The sequence below is a fragment of the Cebus imitator genome, unplaced genomic scaffold (assembly GCF_001604975.1).
Source record: "Cebus imitator isolate Cc_AM_T3 unplaced genomic scaffold, Cebus_imitator-1.0 Scaffold13, whole genome shotgun sequence".
Classification (NCBI taxonomy): Eukaryota; Metazoa; Chordata; class Mammalia; order Primates; family Cebidae; genus Cebus; species Cebus imitator.
This window is the reverse complement of record NW_016107328.1, coordinates 10,115,790-10,134,158: the sequence shown is the minus strand read 5'-3', so window position 1 is coordinate 10,134,158 and position 18,369 is coordinate 10,115,790. Positions and strand designations below refer to the sequence as shown.

Here is an 18,369-nt window from a genome sequence, read left to right as displayed (position 1 = left end):
AACTTGGAGAGTTGTTTTCTTACATCGTGTGCACTTGCCCCAAATCGTAGTCTTTGAAATCATATGCATTGCACATTGGATGAGCCAGGGAAATTATTACATTAACAAGCATTTTGTGTGTATGTAGTAGTTACTTAGTACTGAGATAATTTGCTTTGGGGTGCAATTAAACAATAAACTGATTTTATTTGGGAGAAACAGGGAAGAGTGCACTTATTAGCGACCTAAGCATAATTTTTCAGCTTTTGCCCTTAGGGTTTAAATTACAATTCCAAAATGTTACACATACTATATCTTTTTGTTCAGTGTGGCTCCCCACCTGCCCCCCCACCATGGTTGTTCTTTAATGCCTTTTACATTTGGACACAGTTTCTGCTTTTTAGATTTTGGTTGCTATCTTGCCAAAATAAGTGTTTACTGTGTTTCAAATTTGATTTTTTTTCTCCCCAGAATGTCTTATTTAAAAAGAAAGCTAAAAGTATACTTCTAAGTCAGAGCCTCTATTTTGGTGTAAGACTTGGGATATTTTTTACTTCACATTGAATATAGCCAGGCAGCCAAGAGGTCTGATGGCCACCTGAGTGCAGGTGACAAAGATCTGACAGCCTATGCAGGGCTTTAGAATTGGACACACAAGAGTCGATAACTTGCCTGTGAACTCCTTGCCTGATCTAAACTCAATATGAGATCCGATTGTGTTTGAGGTATATAAACTTAAGGCCTTTCTCTTTTTCTCGGCCTGTCTTTTTCTCTGGGCATGCATAGTGAGTTTCTAAATTCCCCCATTTATATAGCTGCTTCTGAATGTTCTAATCCTATAATTTCTGGCTCCCAAAAGAGAAGAAAAATGTAGGGGAAAACATAGGTACTGTCCTTATAAATCCCTTGAAGACACTTCAGTCAGTCGGGGTTGCAACAATGGCAGCCTGTCTTTGACTCTGCACTTCTACAACCCAAAGCAGTAATCTACAAAGAGAACCTGGATTCCCAAATTTGGGCGATAAGGTCCTTAATTGCCCATTCTGGCTTCTACAAGCTGTCCTAGAAAACATAGTACATACTAGCTGGAGCATTGGAGAATGGTTGGTTAGCAGCATGCTAGAGTAAAAGTGACCCAAATTAACCACAATCTACCAGTCAAGCCTTTTCCAGTAAGCTGTAAGCCTTTGAATAGACTACAAAGTTTCAAAATAGTTATATCAGAAAGAGTCTGCCAGTTCAATTGTAGTCCAGGTGAAGAAACAGATTCCTGATACCTACTACTCTGCCATCTTCTGCTCCCCTATAGACTTTTTTAAGCTAAGTGTATTTGATGTTGGGTTAAAAAAATAGAAACTCTTCAAGATGACAGTACTGTTATTTTAAATTTCCCACGTTACTTTAATATTTATATAATACTAAGAATAATTTGATTCATCTCTATAAAAATTAAGTTTATGTTTTTATTAACTGAAATTTTTCTTTTAACCAATATTAGTTATAAAACCATTTTTGGCAGCAAATGGAAAATATTATCTCCTCCACAAAAGCAGTGCATGTGTTTATTACAGTTACAGAATTGAAAGATGAGTTATTGAAGATTACAATGGTAAATCTCTTTTTACGAAAATGGAAAACTGGCAATCAATTTCTCTTTATGAATTAGATATTTCTTATTACATATATATACACACATATGTGTGAGTAAATATTTAAAGGATCTCATAACATTTCTATGAGCTATGTAATATCCCTTTAAAACTAAGTAGAGATCATAAATCAAATTAATGACAAAACTGAGAATAAAATCCATGACAAATCATTCCTCCATGTATAACCACAGAGGTTGTTCTGTTATGTTTAATGAAATTTAGGGGAAAAAAAAGAGTATTTGATCTTTTAAAAAAACAAGTAGTTCCTGGCCAGCATGGTGCAACCCCATCTCTACTAAAAATACAAAAATGAGCAGGGCATGGTGGTGCATGCCTGTAGCCTCAGCTACTCGGAAGGCTGAGGCAGAAGAATTGCTTGAGCCTGGGAGGCAGAGGCTGCAGTGAGCCGGGATTGTGCCACTGCACTCCAACCTGGCGACACAGTGAGACTCTGTCTCAAAAAAAACCAAGTAGGAAATAAATTATACATGTAGGGAGGTTAAACGATACTATTTTGTGGCTGTTAACCACTGGAGCAAGATGTGCTAAACCTTGTAAAATAACGAGGTAACACTGCTAGTAAATGCTAGTAAATGTAAAGTCAGGGATTTGATATTAAAGTCAGAACACTTGCTTTTTTGGTGTCAGCTAAGATGGAGAAGGTAATCATAGCTTCTCTCTCCTACTGATTGTTGATGGAGTACACAGTGATTACCCGATGACTTTGAATGTAAATAATGGCAGGCAGATTTGGGACTGAAGTCATAACTTGAGTAACAGCCTTAATGGGGCTAGGCCTTGTTGTGGAGCTGCTATACCATAATGACAACAATGTTAGCAACTGAAGCCCACATAGAAGATGAATCTCTTTAGTTAATGGAAACAAAAAAAAGGAGCCCATATTGTCTAAAGAACTGAGATAAGAGGAATCTCTTTCTCTCCTTTTTCTTTTCTTTTGCTTCTTTGTCTCTTTGCAATTATGTAGTGTACAACTACGTAGTGTGCAACTACATACAACTATGTAGTGTGCAATTACATAATTGCAAAGAAAGTTAATGCTGTGTAAGAAACCTCTCTGGCCAGAATAACTAGGAATGGCATACGCTGGAAGCTGGAGAGTGGGGGGAAATTAGCTGGAGGGTGGGGGGAAATTCTTGGAAAAAAGAGAGCTAAAGAAGGTGGATCCCCTAATTTTGTATATGAATTGACACAAGTTCCAGGGTCACCCCTGAGCTATGAATACATGGGACAGTCTAAAGAAGTACAAGAAAAGCTTTTGAAAAATAAAAATAGTATATACTGCTGCCCAAGCCTTAAACTAACAGGAGTTAGTTTAGTTAATGGTTCATGTACTGGGCTGACACTAACAATATAGCAAAAGCTGAGCCATTATTCACAGAAAGTGAGACAGAATTTATAATCTGAACCCAATCAGATCAATTGCTAAAACCAGCTAATTAAAATAACCCAGAGGATTTTAACAGGAGTTAAATAATTGACTTATAATGTAGTATTCCAATTGTCCAGAATATAATCCAACATTTCTCAACATAGAAAGAACAAGGAAAATTTGACCAGTTCTCATTGGAAATCAGCTGATGTCAACCCCAAGGTGAGCCTGATGTTGAAATTGTCAGAATAATAATTTTAACCAGTTATTATAACTATTCTCCATGACATAAAGGGCAATATTTTTGAAATAAAAATAAAAATACAAGTTCTTAACAGAGAAATGGAAACCATTAACAAAAAAACCAAATGGAGAATTTAGAACTAAAAATACATCTGAAATAAAAACCACTAGGTATGCTCAAAGGCAGAACGAGGATGAAAGAGGGGAAAAGTCAGTTAATTTGAAGATAGATCATAGAAATAACCTAAAAATAATACAGAGAAACAAAGACTTTAAAAATTATCAGAGCCTCAGGGATTTATGTGACATTACCAAAAGATCTGAAATTCATGTCATTGGAGTAGCAGAAAAAAGTAAATTTTCCAAATTGGCTAAAGACAAATTTACGGAATCATAAAGCTCACTGAATCCAGAAGGATAATCTAAAAGTAAACTACACTCAGATACATCATAATCAAATTGCTGAAACCAAAGCTGAAGAAAAAGTATCTTCAAAGCAGCCAGGGAAAATTGCCACTACACATAAAGAAACAGCAACTCGAATGACTGCTGATTTCTTTCCAGAAACCATGGAGCAAATGATAGTGGAATTAAGATTTTTTGTTAAATGCTGAAAGTAAAGAACAGTCAACCCAGATTTCTGTATCTAGTGAAATATTCTTCAGAAGTAATATGGAGATAAAGATATTTCCTAAGGAAAAAAAGCTAAGAAAATGTTTTGTCAGCAGACCTGCTCTAAAAACTCAAACAAAACAATGATCATCACTTAGGAGTTACTATGAGTCAGCTGTTTTAAGTGCTTTAGATGGATTAATTCACTTTATGCAAGAAATTTGGTACTATTAACATCCTTATTATACAGATAAGAAAACAAAAACAAAAACAAAAGACATTAAATAGCTATTAACTGACTGTGCCATAGTAGAACACAAGCAATCTGGGTTCAGAGATGAAGCTCTTAACCATTACTTCATAATATCTCCCAACTTAGTTATATAAAAAATCTGGGCCGGGCGCGGTGGCTCAAGCCTGTAATCCCAGCACTTTGGGAGGCCGAGGCGGGTGGATCACGAGGTCAAGAGATCGAGACCATCCTGGTCAACATGGTGAAACCCCGTCTCTACTAAAAATACAAAAACATTAGCTGGGCATGGTGGCGCGTGCCTGTAATCCCAGCTACTCAGGAGGCTGAGGCAGGAGAATTGCCTGAACCCAGGAGGCGGAGGTTGCGGTGAGCCGAGATCGCGCCATTGCACTCCAGCCTGGGTAACAAGAGTGAAACTCCGTCTCAAAAAAAAAAAAAAAAAAATCTGGAGGATATTAAGTTGTCCAAATAGCAGGAAATCATTTCAAACAGATGTAATGCTTTAAACATTTATTTTTATTTAATGCTGCTCTCTAGACATAAAAATAGGAAGATAAGGCACCAACTTGATGCATTAATTTACTTGAGAAAAGCATGCTATAGAACTATGGTAAAACACTATTTATCCATAGTAACCATAACAACAAACATTTTTAAAGTACTTACTATGTATCAGAATTTGTTTTAGGGGCTCAGGATGTAAAAAAGAATAAGATAAAGCTCCTGTCCTTAAAAATTTTCTACAAACTAGGTAATACAGACAAGCAAATAATTAATTATAATATAGCATGACATGTTCTATAGCAGAAACATGTACAAAGCCAAAAGTGCATACAAAATAGAAAGGCTGTAGAAAGGAAGCACCAATCTAATCACGGCTATTATAAAAATAATAATTTTAATGAAGCCTTTGAGAAGCACAAAAAAAGAACATTCAGGGAAATATCCCCTTTTCTGTAACTAATGTAAACTACTATGTCTTTTCCAAAATTTGTAAATATACTTTCAGTTAAATCAGCACTGCAGAGACAGAAAAGCCAGAAGGTGCTCTGATGCTGTTTATGTGTGTTAATTTTCAAAGCCTTCAGATAAAGATGAAGGACTCATTCCAAAGTAATTAGAATCAGCTCCTGCTAATTAATGTTCCACTCACTCAGCAGTCTTAAGAGGCTACAAAAGGAAGAAAAAAATTAATTCAGAAAAACCTTTCAATATAACAGAATGTGATATTTCTATACTGGATCAAGAAAGCTATATTCAATTTGAAGAATTACCTTAACAGTTGCAAAGAATAATTTCTCCATTTAAACTGTGGGATCCTTAAGGGAGGACCATGAATTATTTTTCTTTCTATCCTTAGAATCCCTTAGGCTTAATATGGGGCTTGGCAAAAAGCATATTATTTTGTTTACCGAATTAAAATTTTATTACAAAAGAATTAGTAAGAGATGAAGTTTAATTCTTTCTTGATGTTATTGCTTGTATACCAGAAAGAGCTTTTTTATGTTTGAAAACTACTACTTAATTCTGTAGGATAAAAGGGATCCCCTGACCTCATTTGTGTTGGTAATATAAGTAATGGTTAAAAAAAGAACACTATAAATGAATCAACTGGAGTTCCTTAAAGGCCAGCATGGACTGTTAACTTTAGAGTCTCTATCATGCTACTTTAATTCTTTATTTGCTTTTACTAAAATTAAATGTTATAGTACATATGCCAGCAAAGAGAATATAGTAACTAATGACCCATTCATAATCTCCTGTATCTGTGCTTCAAGTGGCTGCCACTGATGGGATATAAACTTTGTTTATGTAACAGAAAGGACATTACAACTCATATTCCATACTAGTCAATGGATATATTTAATTTTATATTCGTATTGCACACAGGATACATAAATGGCTATAAATTATGAAACCCTGAAACTATACAGTTGCTATGTATTTTTAGGTTGCTCTGAGATCAACTGTCTATTAATTAATGCTCATTAAATCAACAGATTCTAAGTTGACACATCCATCTTTAAGTGATGTAATTGTCCTCATTTAGGGGATCTAAATCTAAGAGTTGCTTAAATAGTAGCAAATAATTACCATTAAATCAAGGATGGATATTGACATCTATGTCAACAAAGGCATAGTTTTAGGCAAAATAACTTGTAAAAACAAGTTATTTTAATAAACTCTGCAGTTTAGTTTTATTAAATTAGTATTTACCTACAATTAATGGATACCAACTGATGATTATAAACAATAAAAAAACAAAATAACTTTACATAGTAATAAACTGGATTCTCTGGGTTAGAGATTGACAACTTTTACCAGTAGTAATATAACAGTCTCTGAAAAGGTTAACAAGCAAAAAAAAAAAAAAAAAAAAAAAAAAAAAAAAAAAAAAAAAAAAAAAAAAAAAAAAAAAAAAAAGTGAATTCGGAAAATTGTGGCTGACAGATTACCAAAACTCTTAACTCTGGAAAAAAGGGCAAACTTAAGTGTTAAGACTAAAGTTTCTTAGGTTTATCAATATAGCGTATTGATTAGTGGTATGGAATTAACTTTCTTTGCAACATGTCGGTGACTTTCTTACCTAGAGAGCATGCCCAGAGGTGTAACATTAAGTGATCCCATCAGCATTGCCAGGGCCATCCCTGGCGCTTCCCGTTCTATTACTTCTTTTGTGGCCTGTAATTAAAGATTAAATAGCAGACTGAGTGAAATTAGCCAAAAAAGAATGAAGTCAGAGTAGTAAAACCCACTTAAAAATGATTATAAACCAGGCTTTCGATAATATTTTAATTTCCAAAACATTTATCTTTTGAGGCATCCAGACTCAATTCTCAAGGACCACTGAATAAAAGCTGAGGACCAAGAAAATAAAGAAAAATTTTATATCAGCAGTCCTTTCATATTTCTTATAGCTCAGAAGTATTTGATAGAAATCTTATCTCACTAGTAACCTAAATTCCAAAAATGAGGCCTCAGATTGCTATAACAACTTAGTAGATTTTTCACAGGGTAATTTGGGTATTTTCCTTTGTCTATTACTCTTGAAATAATTAGTCCCTGAAAACCTGAGATCATCCATCTCTCTCCTAGCAGTATGCTTTTAAAAGGATCTCAAGAAGTCATCATGTCAACTTTCCCCATGTACTGGCTAGAGGAAAAATTCTACATTTACCATGTTCTGAAACTTTAATATAAATTAACTGTCTTTTTTTAATAAAAGGAAGTTAAGGGCTTCACCTTTATACCAACAGTTTTAGGATAGGGCATTCTTTTTTTTTTTTTGAGACAAAGTTTTGCTATTTTTGCCCAGGCTGGAGTTCAGTGGTGTGACCTCCGCTCACTGCAAACTCTGCCTCTAGGGTTCAAGTGATTCTCCTGCCTCAGCCTGCTGAGTAGTTGGGATTACAGGTGTGCACCACCAGGCCTGGCTAATTTTGTATTTTTAGTAGAGATGGGGCTTCACCATGTTGGCCAAGCTGTTCTGGAACTCCTGACCTCAGGTAATCTGCCCACCTTGGCATCCCAAAGTGCTGGGATTCCAGCTGTGAGCCACCATGCCCGGAAGACAGGGCATTCTTAAGATGAGTATTGTTAAGCCTGGAATACACTAATGAATGAGACAGGAAAATTTCATTTTCGAACGGTCAATCAAAATTGGTATATATCTTACTGTAAGATACATTTTAGGCTAAAAGTTGGGTGTGAAATACATGACTTAATCCATTTACAGTCCTCTGTTTCCAAAATTTAAGTGTTACAATACTTGGGAGCAATACAAAAATGAAGTTTGCAAAATGAAGTGTTACAGTAAATAAGTAGAAAGGCAAATAAAAACTAAATTATGAAGGTAGAGAAAGGTTCGTATTTCAATATTTCTTTGAAAGTAGGATGATAGTCTTCAATAAGAATGTACCTCGGGGCAAAAGCAGTTAAAATGGATCAGGTATGTATTCCATACTAATTGATGTTATAAATAAAGTTTAGAATGCATATAAATTAGTTAATCCCTTCCAATTATAGAGAATACATTATTACCAGAATTGATGCAATTTACTGGTACAGTGAATCCTAGCATAATGCGGTATTTAACAATGGCAGACATTTTAAAGAAAAACTAACAAAAATATAATAATTCTGCTAGCATTATTTAATCTTTTTAAAATTAAAAAAAATTTTTTTTTGAGGTGGAGTCTCTCTCTGATGCCCAGGCTGGAGGGCAGTGGCAGGATCTTGGCTCACTGCAACTTCCGCTTCTCAGGTTCAAGCGATTCTTCAGCCTCAGCCTCCTGAGTAGCTGGGATTACAGACATCCATCACTATGCCTGGCTAATTTTTGTATTTTTAGTAGAGATGGGGTTTCACCATGTTGGCCAGGCTGGTCTTGAACTCCTGACCTCAGGTGATTGCATGTCTCGGCCTCCCAAAGTACTGGAATTACAGGCATGAGCCACTGTGCCCAGCCTAAAAATTTATAAATTTTTTAAAAAAAATTTTCTTCAAGCTCTGGGATACATGTGCAGAATGTGTAGGTTTGTTACATAGGTATGCATGTGCAATGGGTCTGTTGCACCTATCAACCCATCATCTAGGTTTTAAGCCCTGCATGCATTAGGTATTTGTCCTAATGTTCTCCCTTGTCTTCCCTCCCAACCCCCGACAGGCTCCAGTATGTGTTGTTTTCCTCCCTGTGTCCATAGTTCAACTCCCACTTATGAGTGAGAACATGCAGTGTTTCATTATCCGTTCCTGTGTCAGTTGTTGAGACTGATGGTTTCTAGCTTCATCTATGTCATTATACAGTCTTTATTACTTTTTTTCCAAAGTTAATCATCTGTTATGATTTTGAGACTTACTGAGAGGAAACACTACTTCTATGTTATAAATTGCTTTAATGACGTTTACAACTTCTCAGGGATGTTAAAATTAGAACCCTAAACATCAAGCAAAGGGATGTCATTGATAACAATACTAAACAAACTTCTTGGATAGAATTAATATTTATTTCATTACTTGCTTGAAAAGGTTATATAAGCAATGGTTGACATTTAATGAATTTGGGGCTTCACATATAGACGATACATCCCAAAATATAGTAGCATACGTTATTTAGGGACATGAAGGGAAATATCAACAGATAGCTGAGAGGGAGTATTTCCCTTAAAATTGATACTTCAAAGCACAACATTTATCCATTTAATAACAAATATTTATTAAGCATCTACTATATACTAGGTAGTATCTGAGGTACTGATGTTGCCGTAGTGAATAAAACAAACCTCAGAGAGTGTGTAAGTTCACTGTCACCCAGCACATGAAAAACTCAATTGACAAATGATACATGAGAATTGCCTAAAAGAGATGTGGTTCATTAATTTTTCTAAATCCTCTAAAACACACCATTGGATTTGGCCAGGTCACTGGATAGGATCTATTCTGAATGCCTGATTTCACTTTTTATAGAATTGTTTTATTGGGCTTTGCTTTTGTGGTAGGAAATTAGAGTCAATAAAATGGTCCAAACTCTTATTTACATTGGGAAGTATCTGAATTGTTCACCACATTACATTGTGGTCTTTAGAAGGACCTAGAGGAGAAATTTCCTCTCAAGTATCATAACTAGGAATGGGTACTCTTCTATGTTACCAGTTGTTTTTAAATTACAATGCTTGTGAATCAAGTTATCCTTGAGAACAGAGAAAAATTTGTGGATACTTTTGAGTAGGCTTACTTAACACAACTTTAGTTTCATCTGATTTTTCCCTGTCCTATTCTTCCCTTTTATCTTTTAAAAAATTCTGCTGTATTTATGTATTTGGGTAAGCCATCTAAAATATTTTTCAGGGTATAAATAAATATATAGATGGATGAATCAAATGAGGTACAGTTGCTCTCCATATTGCTGGTTCCAGATCTGTGGATTCAACCAACTGAGGGTCGAAAATACAGTATTTAGGGATTCTGCAGGGCCGACTGTATTCTTTACAAAGTTCTCCATCTTTCTCTAAACATAATTCAGGCAGGACAAGTAATTCTTTCTGATGATGTTCTAAATAATTTGAGCATATAGACCAAACCTTATATATTTTAGAACATAAAAGAAAAAAATATATCATGGTAATGCCACTGAAAGGCACTAGTGCTGATGGTGGTGTGTTGGTTGGGGCAGGCAGATGTTAGACTCTCTGTACTAGATAAAAACTGATATTTTCAATAGGGTATTCCTAAATAATGCACAAATACAGTCTTTCTCACATCTATAGCAAACATTTTCATAAAACATTAGAACCTTTCTATTTCCCTTTTATTTTCTCTTCCTGTTAAGCTGTTTGGTATAGTAAACGATCATCCTTTATGAAGTCAGACAATGCTACTACACAGTTAAGGTCAATAACAAGAGGAGTTGGATCTATTTCAGCATCTAGTACAGAGCCTAACATATAGTGTATGCTCAACAAATATTTGTTGAATAAAGAAGTGGAGGAATAAATGAACGAATCTAGATTTGAAACTTGGCTTTACTACATAGATGCTCTGTGAATTAGAAGAAAATATTTAACCTCTCTAAGTTTCCAGAGCACTTATGAATATAATGGAGGTGATAATAAAATATACCGACACCTGATAAGAGGGCTATGAAAATTAAATGATAAATCACTTAACATAGAGTAGGTATTCAGTACATGTTAGTTCTTTCTATGTTTCTACTTTCCAATTCTTATATCCTTGCAGTTCTGCACATATCGGAGAACAGAAATAATACAAAAATCCAGCAACTACCTGAAAACAGTAGTAGCGAACCAAAGATTAAGAAAGAGAATGGAGAGCAAGAACCCAGATGCAAGAACATTGGCAAATGCCAGGTAGAAGGTAGAATACTGAAATTAGGGATCTAAATTGGGGAGCAGGCAGCTGAATGAGGTGGGGACTGGAAGATGGACAAGAGAGCAAGAGCTGAATACAAAGATCTGTAAACCATAAATGGGAAGATACAACTAGAAAACAAAGAATAAGAGAATAAAACTTAATTACAAATATAACAAGAGAAAGATATCTTTATTAGAAAATGTAAAGAGAAAAATGGTTTTAAGAATGTAGCTTTATCACTTTCAATTACATATACTAGTACAGTGCAGACAAGTAAAGGTTATCTGTATCTCTTAATGATTAGATGACAAATTCCTTATAACAGGCTATTCATTATCAATGCAAAAATATGTCATTAAAAAAAAGCTTGAAACCATTTTTTCCTCAACTAGCTTAAAGTTCTGTTTCCCTCTTTCGTATACATTATTAATTTGGTTATCAAATTCTTTTATTCCTTAAAAGACGACAGAAATTTATCATCTTACTTCAGCTATCAGTGTTTCTAAACTAGGTCTAAAATATAAAAGATTAATTGGATTTATTTATTCTTTTTAAACAAGATATTTATCTTTAACGTCTAAATATTTGTCCACTATGAAAGTTGCAACCTTCTGTGAAAAAAATCAAATAATTGTGATCGTTTCCTTTTTCTCTTGATACTTTGAGGATAATACTAAAGTCAGAAAGACCCTTCAAAGACTGCTAAGTTGTAAAAACAGTGTTATAAACAATGGTTCAATAATTCAGGTATCTTGTTGATGAAATTGTTCATATTTTAACTTCTTAGGAAAAATGACCTTAAAGATATTGCCAACAGGCAATGATGTTTAGAAGCGTACAAAATATATGGCTGGGCATGGCTCATGTCTATAATTCCAGCACTTTGGGAAGCTGAGGTGGGCGGATAACTTGAGGTCAGGAGTCTGAGACCAGCCTGGCCAACAGGGTGAAACCCCATTTCTACTAAAAAATACAAAAATTAGCCAGGTGTAGTGGCATGTGCCTGTAGTTCCAGCAACTGGAGAGCCTGAGGCAGGAGAATTGCTTGAACCCTGGGGGCAGAGGCTGCAGTGAGCCGAAGACGTGCCACTGCACTCCAGCCTGGGCGACAGAGCAAGACTCTATCTGAAAAAAAAAGATGTATAGAACATATAATAGATACATCTAAATGTGTAGAACATATAATACAAAAAATATATAGAACATATAACAGAAACATCTAAATATACTTTGTGAAAAGTCACTTAGTCTAGTGCTTTCACTTATTTTTACAGAAATGCTTTTATTAACACAGCAGAAGAACTTATATATTAATACTCACGTGCCTGCAATCTGAGTAGGTAGATTTAATAAAATTGTCTACTCACAATTACTGCAGTGCCCTTTGCTGATTAAATAATGTTAAATAACAAAGACTATCTTTGAAATACCAGCTAATGACTACTTTTAAAAATAACTTTGGGCTGGGCGTGGTGACTCATGCCTGTAATCCCAGCACTTTGGGAGGCCGTGGCGGGCGGATCACAATGTCAGGAGTTGGAGACCAGCCTGACCAACATGGTGAAACCCCATCTCTGCTAAAAACAGAAAAGATAGCCGGGCTTGGTGGCTGGCGCCTGTAATCCCAGCTACACAGGAGGCTGCGGCAGAAAATCGCTTAAATCCAGGAATCGGAGGTCTCAGGGAGCCGAGATTGTGCCACTGCACTCCAGCTTGGGTGACAGAGTGAGACGCCATCTCAAAAAAAACACACACACACACACAAACAAAACAAAACAAAAACTTTATCAAGGTAAGATGTAGTTAGAGTAGTGATTCTCAAACTTTAGTGTGTATCAGAGTCTTCTAGACACCTTGTTAAAACACAAATTGCTGGGATCCCTTCCAGAGATGGTAATTCAGAGTGTCTAGGTGCCTCAAACCTTACAGTTCTAACAAGTTTCCAGGTAAAAATTTACATTTCTAACAAGTTTCCAGATGATGCATGTGATACCGGTAAGAAGACCACACTTTGAAAAACATACTGCTGATGGAAGGAATGATGTAGATTAATGACAATATGTACCATTTGGTCTTATCTTTATAATCACTTTATGTTCATCTTTGTAGATTGACATAAACGTGAGAATCCTTCATCAGAACAGAATATAGACTTAGTGAGGAGATAAATTAGGTAAAAACAGGCAGTTTAATGCCAGCCAGTTACATTTTCCTAAGTTCTGCTTATTAAAGGACACATTAATTTCATTTTACTTTTTTAAAAAGGGTTATAATAAACTAACAATTCTGAGGCTGCTCCTATAAGTATTCTATGGTACAAAGTAGGTATCTTTAAAATATTTTTCTTGGGACATCACATGGTAGATAAAGTTTACATCCATGACAAATTCCCAAAGACGTTCAAAAGGAGCACCTGTTATAAATCTACTCTTTTCTCATTCAAGAAACAGAACAGAATGGAAATAAGAGTCACATTATAAGAGCAGTCTTGAATGTAGTGTAATTAATTAAAATCATTCATTTGCATATTTTATTTTCATTTTAGTTACAAACAACTTTCAACCAATTATAACCATAACAACTTATAATAATATGGCTAAATGGTCAAAGACTACTGCTACAAAGACAGAGAAGATGCAATCAGGAAATCAAGTTAATTTGTAAAATGTATCTCACTTTTACTTGGGAGATATTATCTTATTTCTTATTTCTAATGAACATCTTTTCCTGGGGTTTTAGTCTTCCTAAATATTTACATTTTTTTCCATTCCTAGGAGAAGCAGATAACTTTTCATGTGAAGAGAAGATGCTGCTTTTTTTCTGTTTTCAGTTCAAGTTGTATGATATTTAAATAAGATCTGGTTGTGATGAAAGGTCAAAGGAGACAGTATACCATGGTAGGGAGGACACAAGAAGAAAAGAGTACAGATTTAAATACTGCAGGCATTTCATCTTCCATTCCAGTAAATGAACATATACTTTGCAGTGAGCATGAAATGATGTCTGAGTTCGTAGTTTTCATAGTTTATCTCAGCTCCAATGGTTAATGCATCGTTGTGCCAGGTAAGGTTCTAGTATTTAAAGGTAATTATTCCTCTTTATAAAGCATGCCAACCAATTTACCTGGTTCAACCAAAGAATTTATTTCAATGGTGGGGTAAAAACTGGTTATTGGGCTTACTGAGATTAATATGTCTTTGTATAATACATGGTGGCTGTTTAAAAAGATTTTCAAGTTTTTTTCACTTTATGAAAAATCTCACTGTATTTGCCAACATTTAGATCCCAACTCTTGTTCAAGAACCAACTAAAGTACACAGCAGTGAATACTCTTTAGCGTAACACCGCTTCTCTTTACATATTATTTTTCAATAATTTTTATTTAAATATTCATTTGATAATTATCAAATTATAAAACTTGGGAACTCAGGTGAACACATCACTTTTTATAAGAGATTTTCATGAGAATACTTAGCTTCATATTCCACCTATATAAACAGTACTACTTTATATCTCATACCTGGAAAAGATGAAAGAATATTGATATTTCTATGGATTGTTAGCATTTTTATATATGTAATATGTATGTATTCATATTTGGTATTATGTAAAAACAACAGAGTTGTCCATAATGCTAGAATGTTAGCCATGTATGTCTTTCAACCTATGTTAAAAAAAAAAGTTACTCATTCTTGTTCTTCAAAAGTTGATATGTAGATATGGGGGAAAAAAGTTCAGGAAATCTAATACAAAACATGTTGACTATAGTTAATACTATTATATTGTATACTTAAAATTTGCCAAGAAAGTAGGTCTCAAATGTTCTCACCATACACTCCCAGAAAAGTTAATTATAAGAGTTGATGGATATGTTAATTAGCTTGAAGTGGTAATCATTTTACAATGTATATATATATCAAAACAAAACATATTGCATACTCTATATACAATTTTTCTTTGTCAATTTTACTTCTACAGTCAATTTTACTTCTACAAAGCTGGGAAAAATATGAGGCTGAAAGATAATTCATTTTGAAACTGTACTAAAAGGCTGTCTAATCAGTGAACTGCATAATGACATAATCTACCTTCGGTGCTCCCTTGGCTTCCCAAAATGCTGGGATTACAGGTGTGAGCCACTGAGCCGAGACCTAACTACTTTTTATATTTAGTCCCCTTACTCCCTGACTACCATCCTCAGCCACTGGTAATCATCTTTCTACTGTATACCTCCATGAGTTCAGTTGTTTTCATTCTTAGCTCACACAAATGAGTGAGGATATGTGAAGTTTGTCTTTCTGCTCCTGGCTTCACAAACAATGATCTCTAGTTCCACCCATGTTGTTGGAAATAACAGGTTCTCATTCTTTTTTATAACCAAATAGAACTCCATTGTGTAGATGCATCACATTTTTCTTTATACATTCATCTGCTGATAGACACTTAGGCTGATTCCAAACCTTTGCTACCGTGAACAGTGGTGCAAGACATGAGTAGTGCAGATATCCCTTGGAAATACTGATTTCCACTCTTATTCATTTTATATATACATACATATATATATATATATGTATATATATACACACACACACACACATACATACACACATATATATACATATATATATAAATTGCATTTTACGTTTTGGGGTACATGTGAAGAACATGCAAGATTGTTGCATAGGTATATACATGGCAATGTGGTTTGCTGCCTTCCTCCCCATCACCTATATCTGGCATTTCTCCCCATGTTATCCCTCCCCAACTCCCCACCCTCCACAGACCCCAGTGTGTGATGCTCCCCTCCCTGTGTCCATGTGTTCTCATTGTTCAACACCCACTTATGAGTAAGAACATGCAATGTTTGATTTTCTGTTTTTGTGTCAGTTTGCTGAGAATGATGGTTTCCAGGTTCATCCATGTCCCTACAAAGGACACAAACTCATCGTTTTTTATGGCTGCATAGTATTCCGTGGTGTATATGTGCCACATTTTCCCTGTCCCGTCTATCATCGATGGGCATTTGGGTTGGTTCCAGGTCTTTGCTATTGTAAACAGTGCTGCGATGAATATCTGTGTGCATGTTATTTATTTATTTATTTTGAGATGGAGTCTCGCTCTGTTGCCCATGTTGGAATGCAGTGGCCCAATCCTGGCCCACTGCTGCCTCCACCTCCTGGCTAACAGTGAGTCTCCTGCCTCAGCCTCCCAAGTAGCTGGGATTACAGGTGTACACCACTATGCCTGGTTAATTTTTATATTTTTAGTAGAGACAGGGCTTCACCATGTTGGCCAGGATGGTCTTGAACTCCTGACCTCAGGTAATCCACCAGCCTTGGCCTCCCAAAGTGTTGGGATTACAGGCGTGAGCCACCACGTCGGGCCCTGATTTCTATTCTTTTGGGCACATACCCAGCAGTGGGATTGCTGGATCATATGGTAGCTCCATTTTTAGTTTTCTGAGAAAGCTCCAAACTGTTCTCCATGGTGGTTTACTAAGTTAACATTCCTACCAACAGTGTATGCGGGTTCCTTTTTCTCTAATTCTCACTGGAATTTGTTAATGCCCTGTCTTTTGGATAACACTCATTTTAATTGGGGTGAAATGATATCTCATTGTAGTTTTGATTTCCTGTTCTCTGATCATCAATGATGCTGAGTATTTTTTCATAGTCCTGTTTGCCATTTGTATGTCTTCTTTTGAGAAATGTCTACTGAGATCTTTTGCCCATTTTAAATTGGATTATTAGATCTTTTTCCTATAGAGTTGTTTGAGCTTCTTCTATTCTGGTTATTAATCTCCTGTCATATGGGCAGTTTGCAAATATTTTCTGCTATTCTGTGAGTTGTCTCTTCACTTTGTTGATTGTTCCTTGGCTGTGCAGAAACTTTTAAATTTGTAATCCCATTTGTCCATTTTTGCTTTGGTTGCTTGTGCTTATGAGATATTACTCAAGAAATGTTTGCATAGACCAATGTCCTGGAGAGTTTCTCAATGTTATCATTGCAATGGTTTCATAGGTTTGAGGTCCTAAAGTTTTTAACTCATTGTGATTTGATTTTTGTACAGCAAGAGATAGGGGTCTAGTTTCATTCTTCTGCATATAAATATCCAGTTTTCCCAGCACCATTTATTAAAGAGACTGTCTTTTCCAGAGTGCATGTTCTTGACACCTTTGTCAAAAACAAGTCACTGTAGGTGTACAGATTTATTTCTAGGTTCTCTATTCTCTTCCTTTGGTCTATGTGTCTGTTTTTATGCCAGTACCATGCTGTATTAGCTACTTTAGCTCTGTAATATACTTTGAAGTCAGGTAGTGTGATTACTCCAGTTTTGTTCTTTCTGCTTGGGATAGCTTTGGTTATTCTGGGTCTTTTGTGGTTCCAGATAAATTTTATTATTATTATTTTTCTATTTCTGTGAAGAATGTTACTGGTGTTTTGATAGGGATTGCCTTGAATCTGTAGATTCCTTTGGGTACTATAGACATTTTAACAATATTGATTTTTCCAACCCATGAACATGGAATAACTTTCCATTTTTTGGTGTCCTCTTCAGTTTCTTTCATCAGTTTTACAGTTTTCATTATAGAGATTTTACTTCTTTAAGTTAATTCCTGGGTATTTAATTTTCTATGTGGCTATTGTAAATGAGACTACTTTTTTCTTTCTTTTTCAGATTGTTCACTGTTGGCATGTAGAAATGGTACTGAATTTTGTATGTTGATTTTGTATCCTGCTACTTTACTGAATTTGCTTATCAATTCTAACAGTTTTTTTGGTGGAGTCTAGTTTTTTGCCAGATACAACATCATATCATCTGCAAACAAGAATAATTTGACTTCTTCCTTTCCAATGTGGATGCCCTTTAAATCTTTCTCTTGTCTGACTGCTCTAGGTAGGACTTCCAGTAGCATGTTGAATAACAGAGGTGACAGCGGGCATCTTTGTCATGTTGCAGATCTTAGAGGAAATGCTTTCAGTTTTTCCCCATTCAGTATGATAGCAGATGTGGGTCTGTTGCATATAGCTTTCATTATGTTGAGGGATGTTCCTTCTGTACCCAGTTTTTTGAGGGATTTTTTTTTTTTTTATCATGCAGAGAGTCTGAATTTTAGCAAATGCTCTTTCAGCATTAAGTAAAATGATCATACAATTTTTGTCCTTTATTCTGATGATATGATGTGTCATGTATGTGGAACCATACTTGCACACTTGCCATAAATCCCTTTTGGTTATGAGGATGATCTTCTTAATGTATTGCTGAATTTGGTTAGTTAGTATTTGCTGAGGATTTTTGCATCACTAATCATCAGAGATATTGGCCTGTAATTTACTTTTTCTTTTCTTTTTTCTTTTTCTTTCTTTCT

General features: G+C 35.2%; 1 protein-coding gene across 1 annotated transcript in view; it reads right to left on the bottom strand.

Annotated features, from left to right (window-relative positions):
• The window catches only part of GPHN (gephyrin), a 339,003-nt gene that overhangs the window by 292,356 nt on the left and 28,278 nt on the right, over positions 1 to 18,369 (bottom strand). The window contains exon 3 of the mRNA XM_037728619.1: positions 6,717 to 6,811. Within this exon, the coding sequence (XP_037584547.1) occupies positions 6,717 to 6,775 (59 nt within the window). The 5' untranslated portion in view covers positions 6,776 to 6,811. The remainder of the gene's footprint in view (positions 1 to 6,716; positions 6,812 to 18,369) is intronic.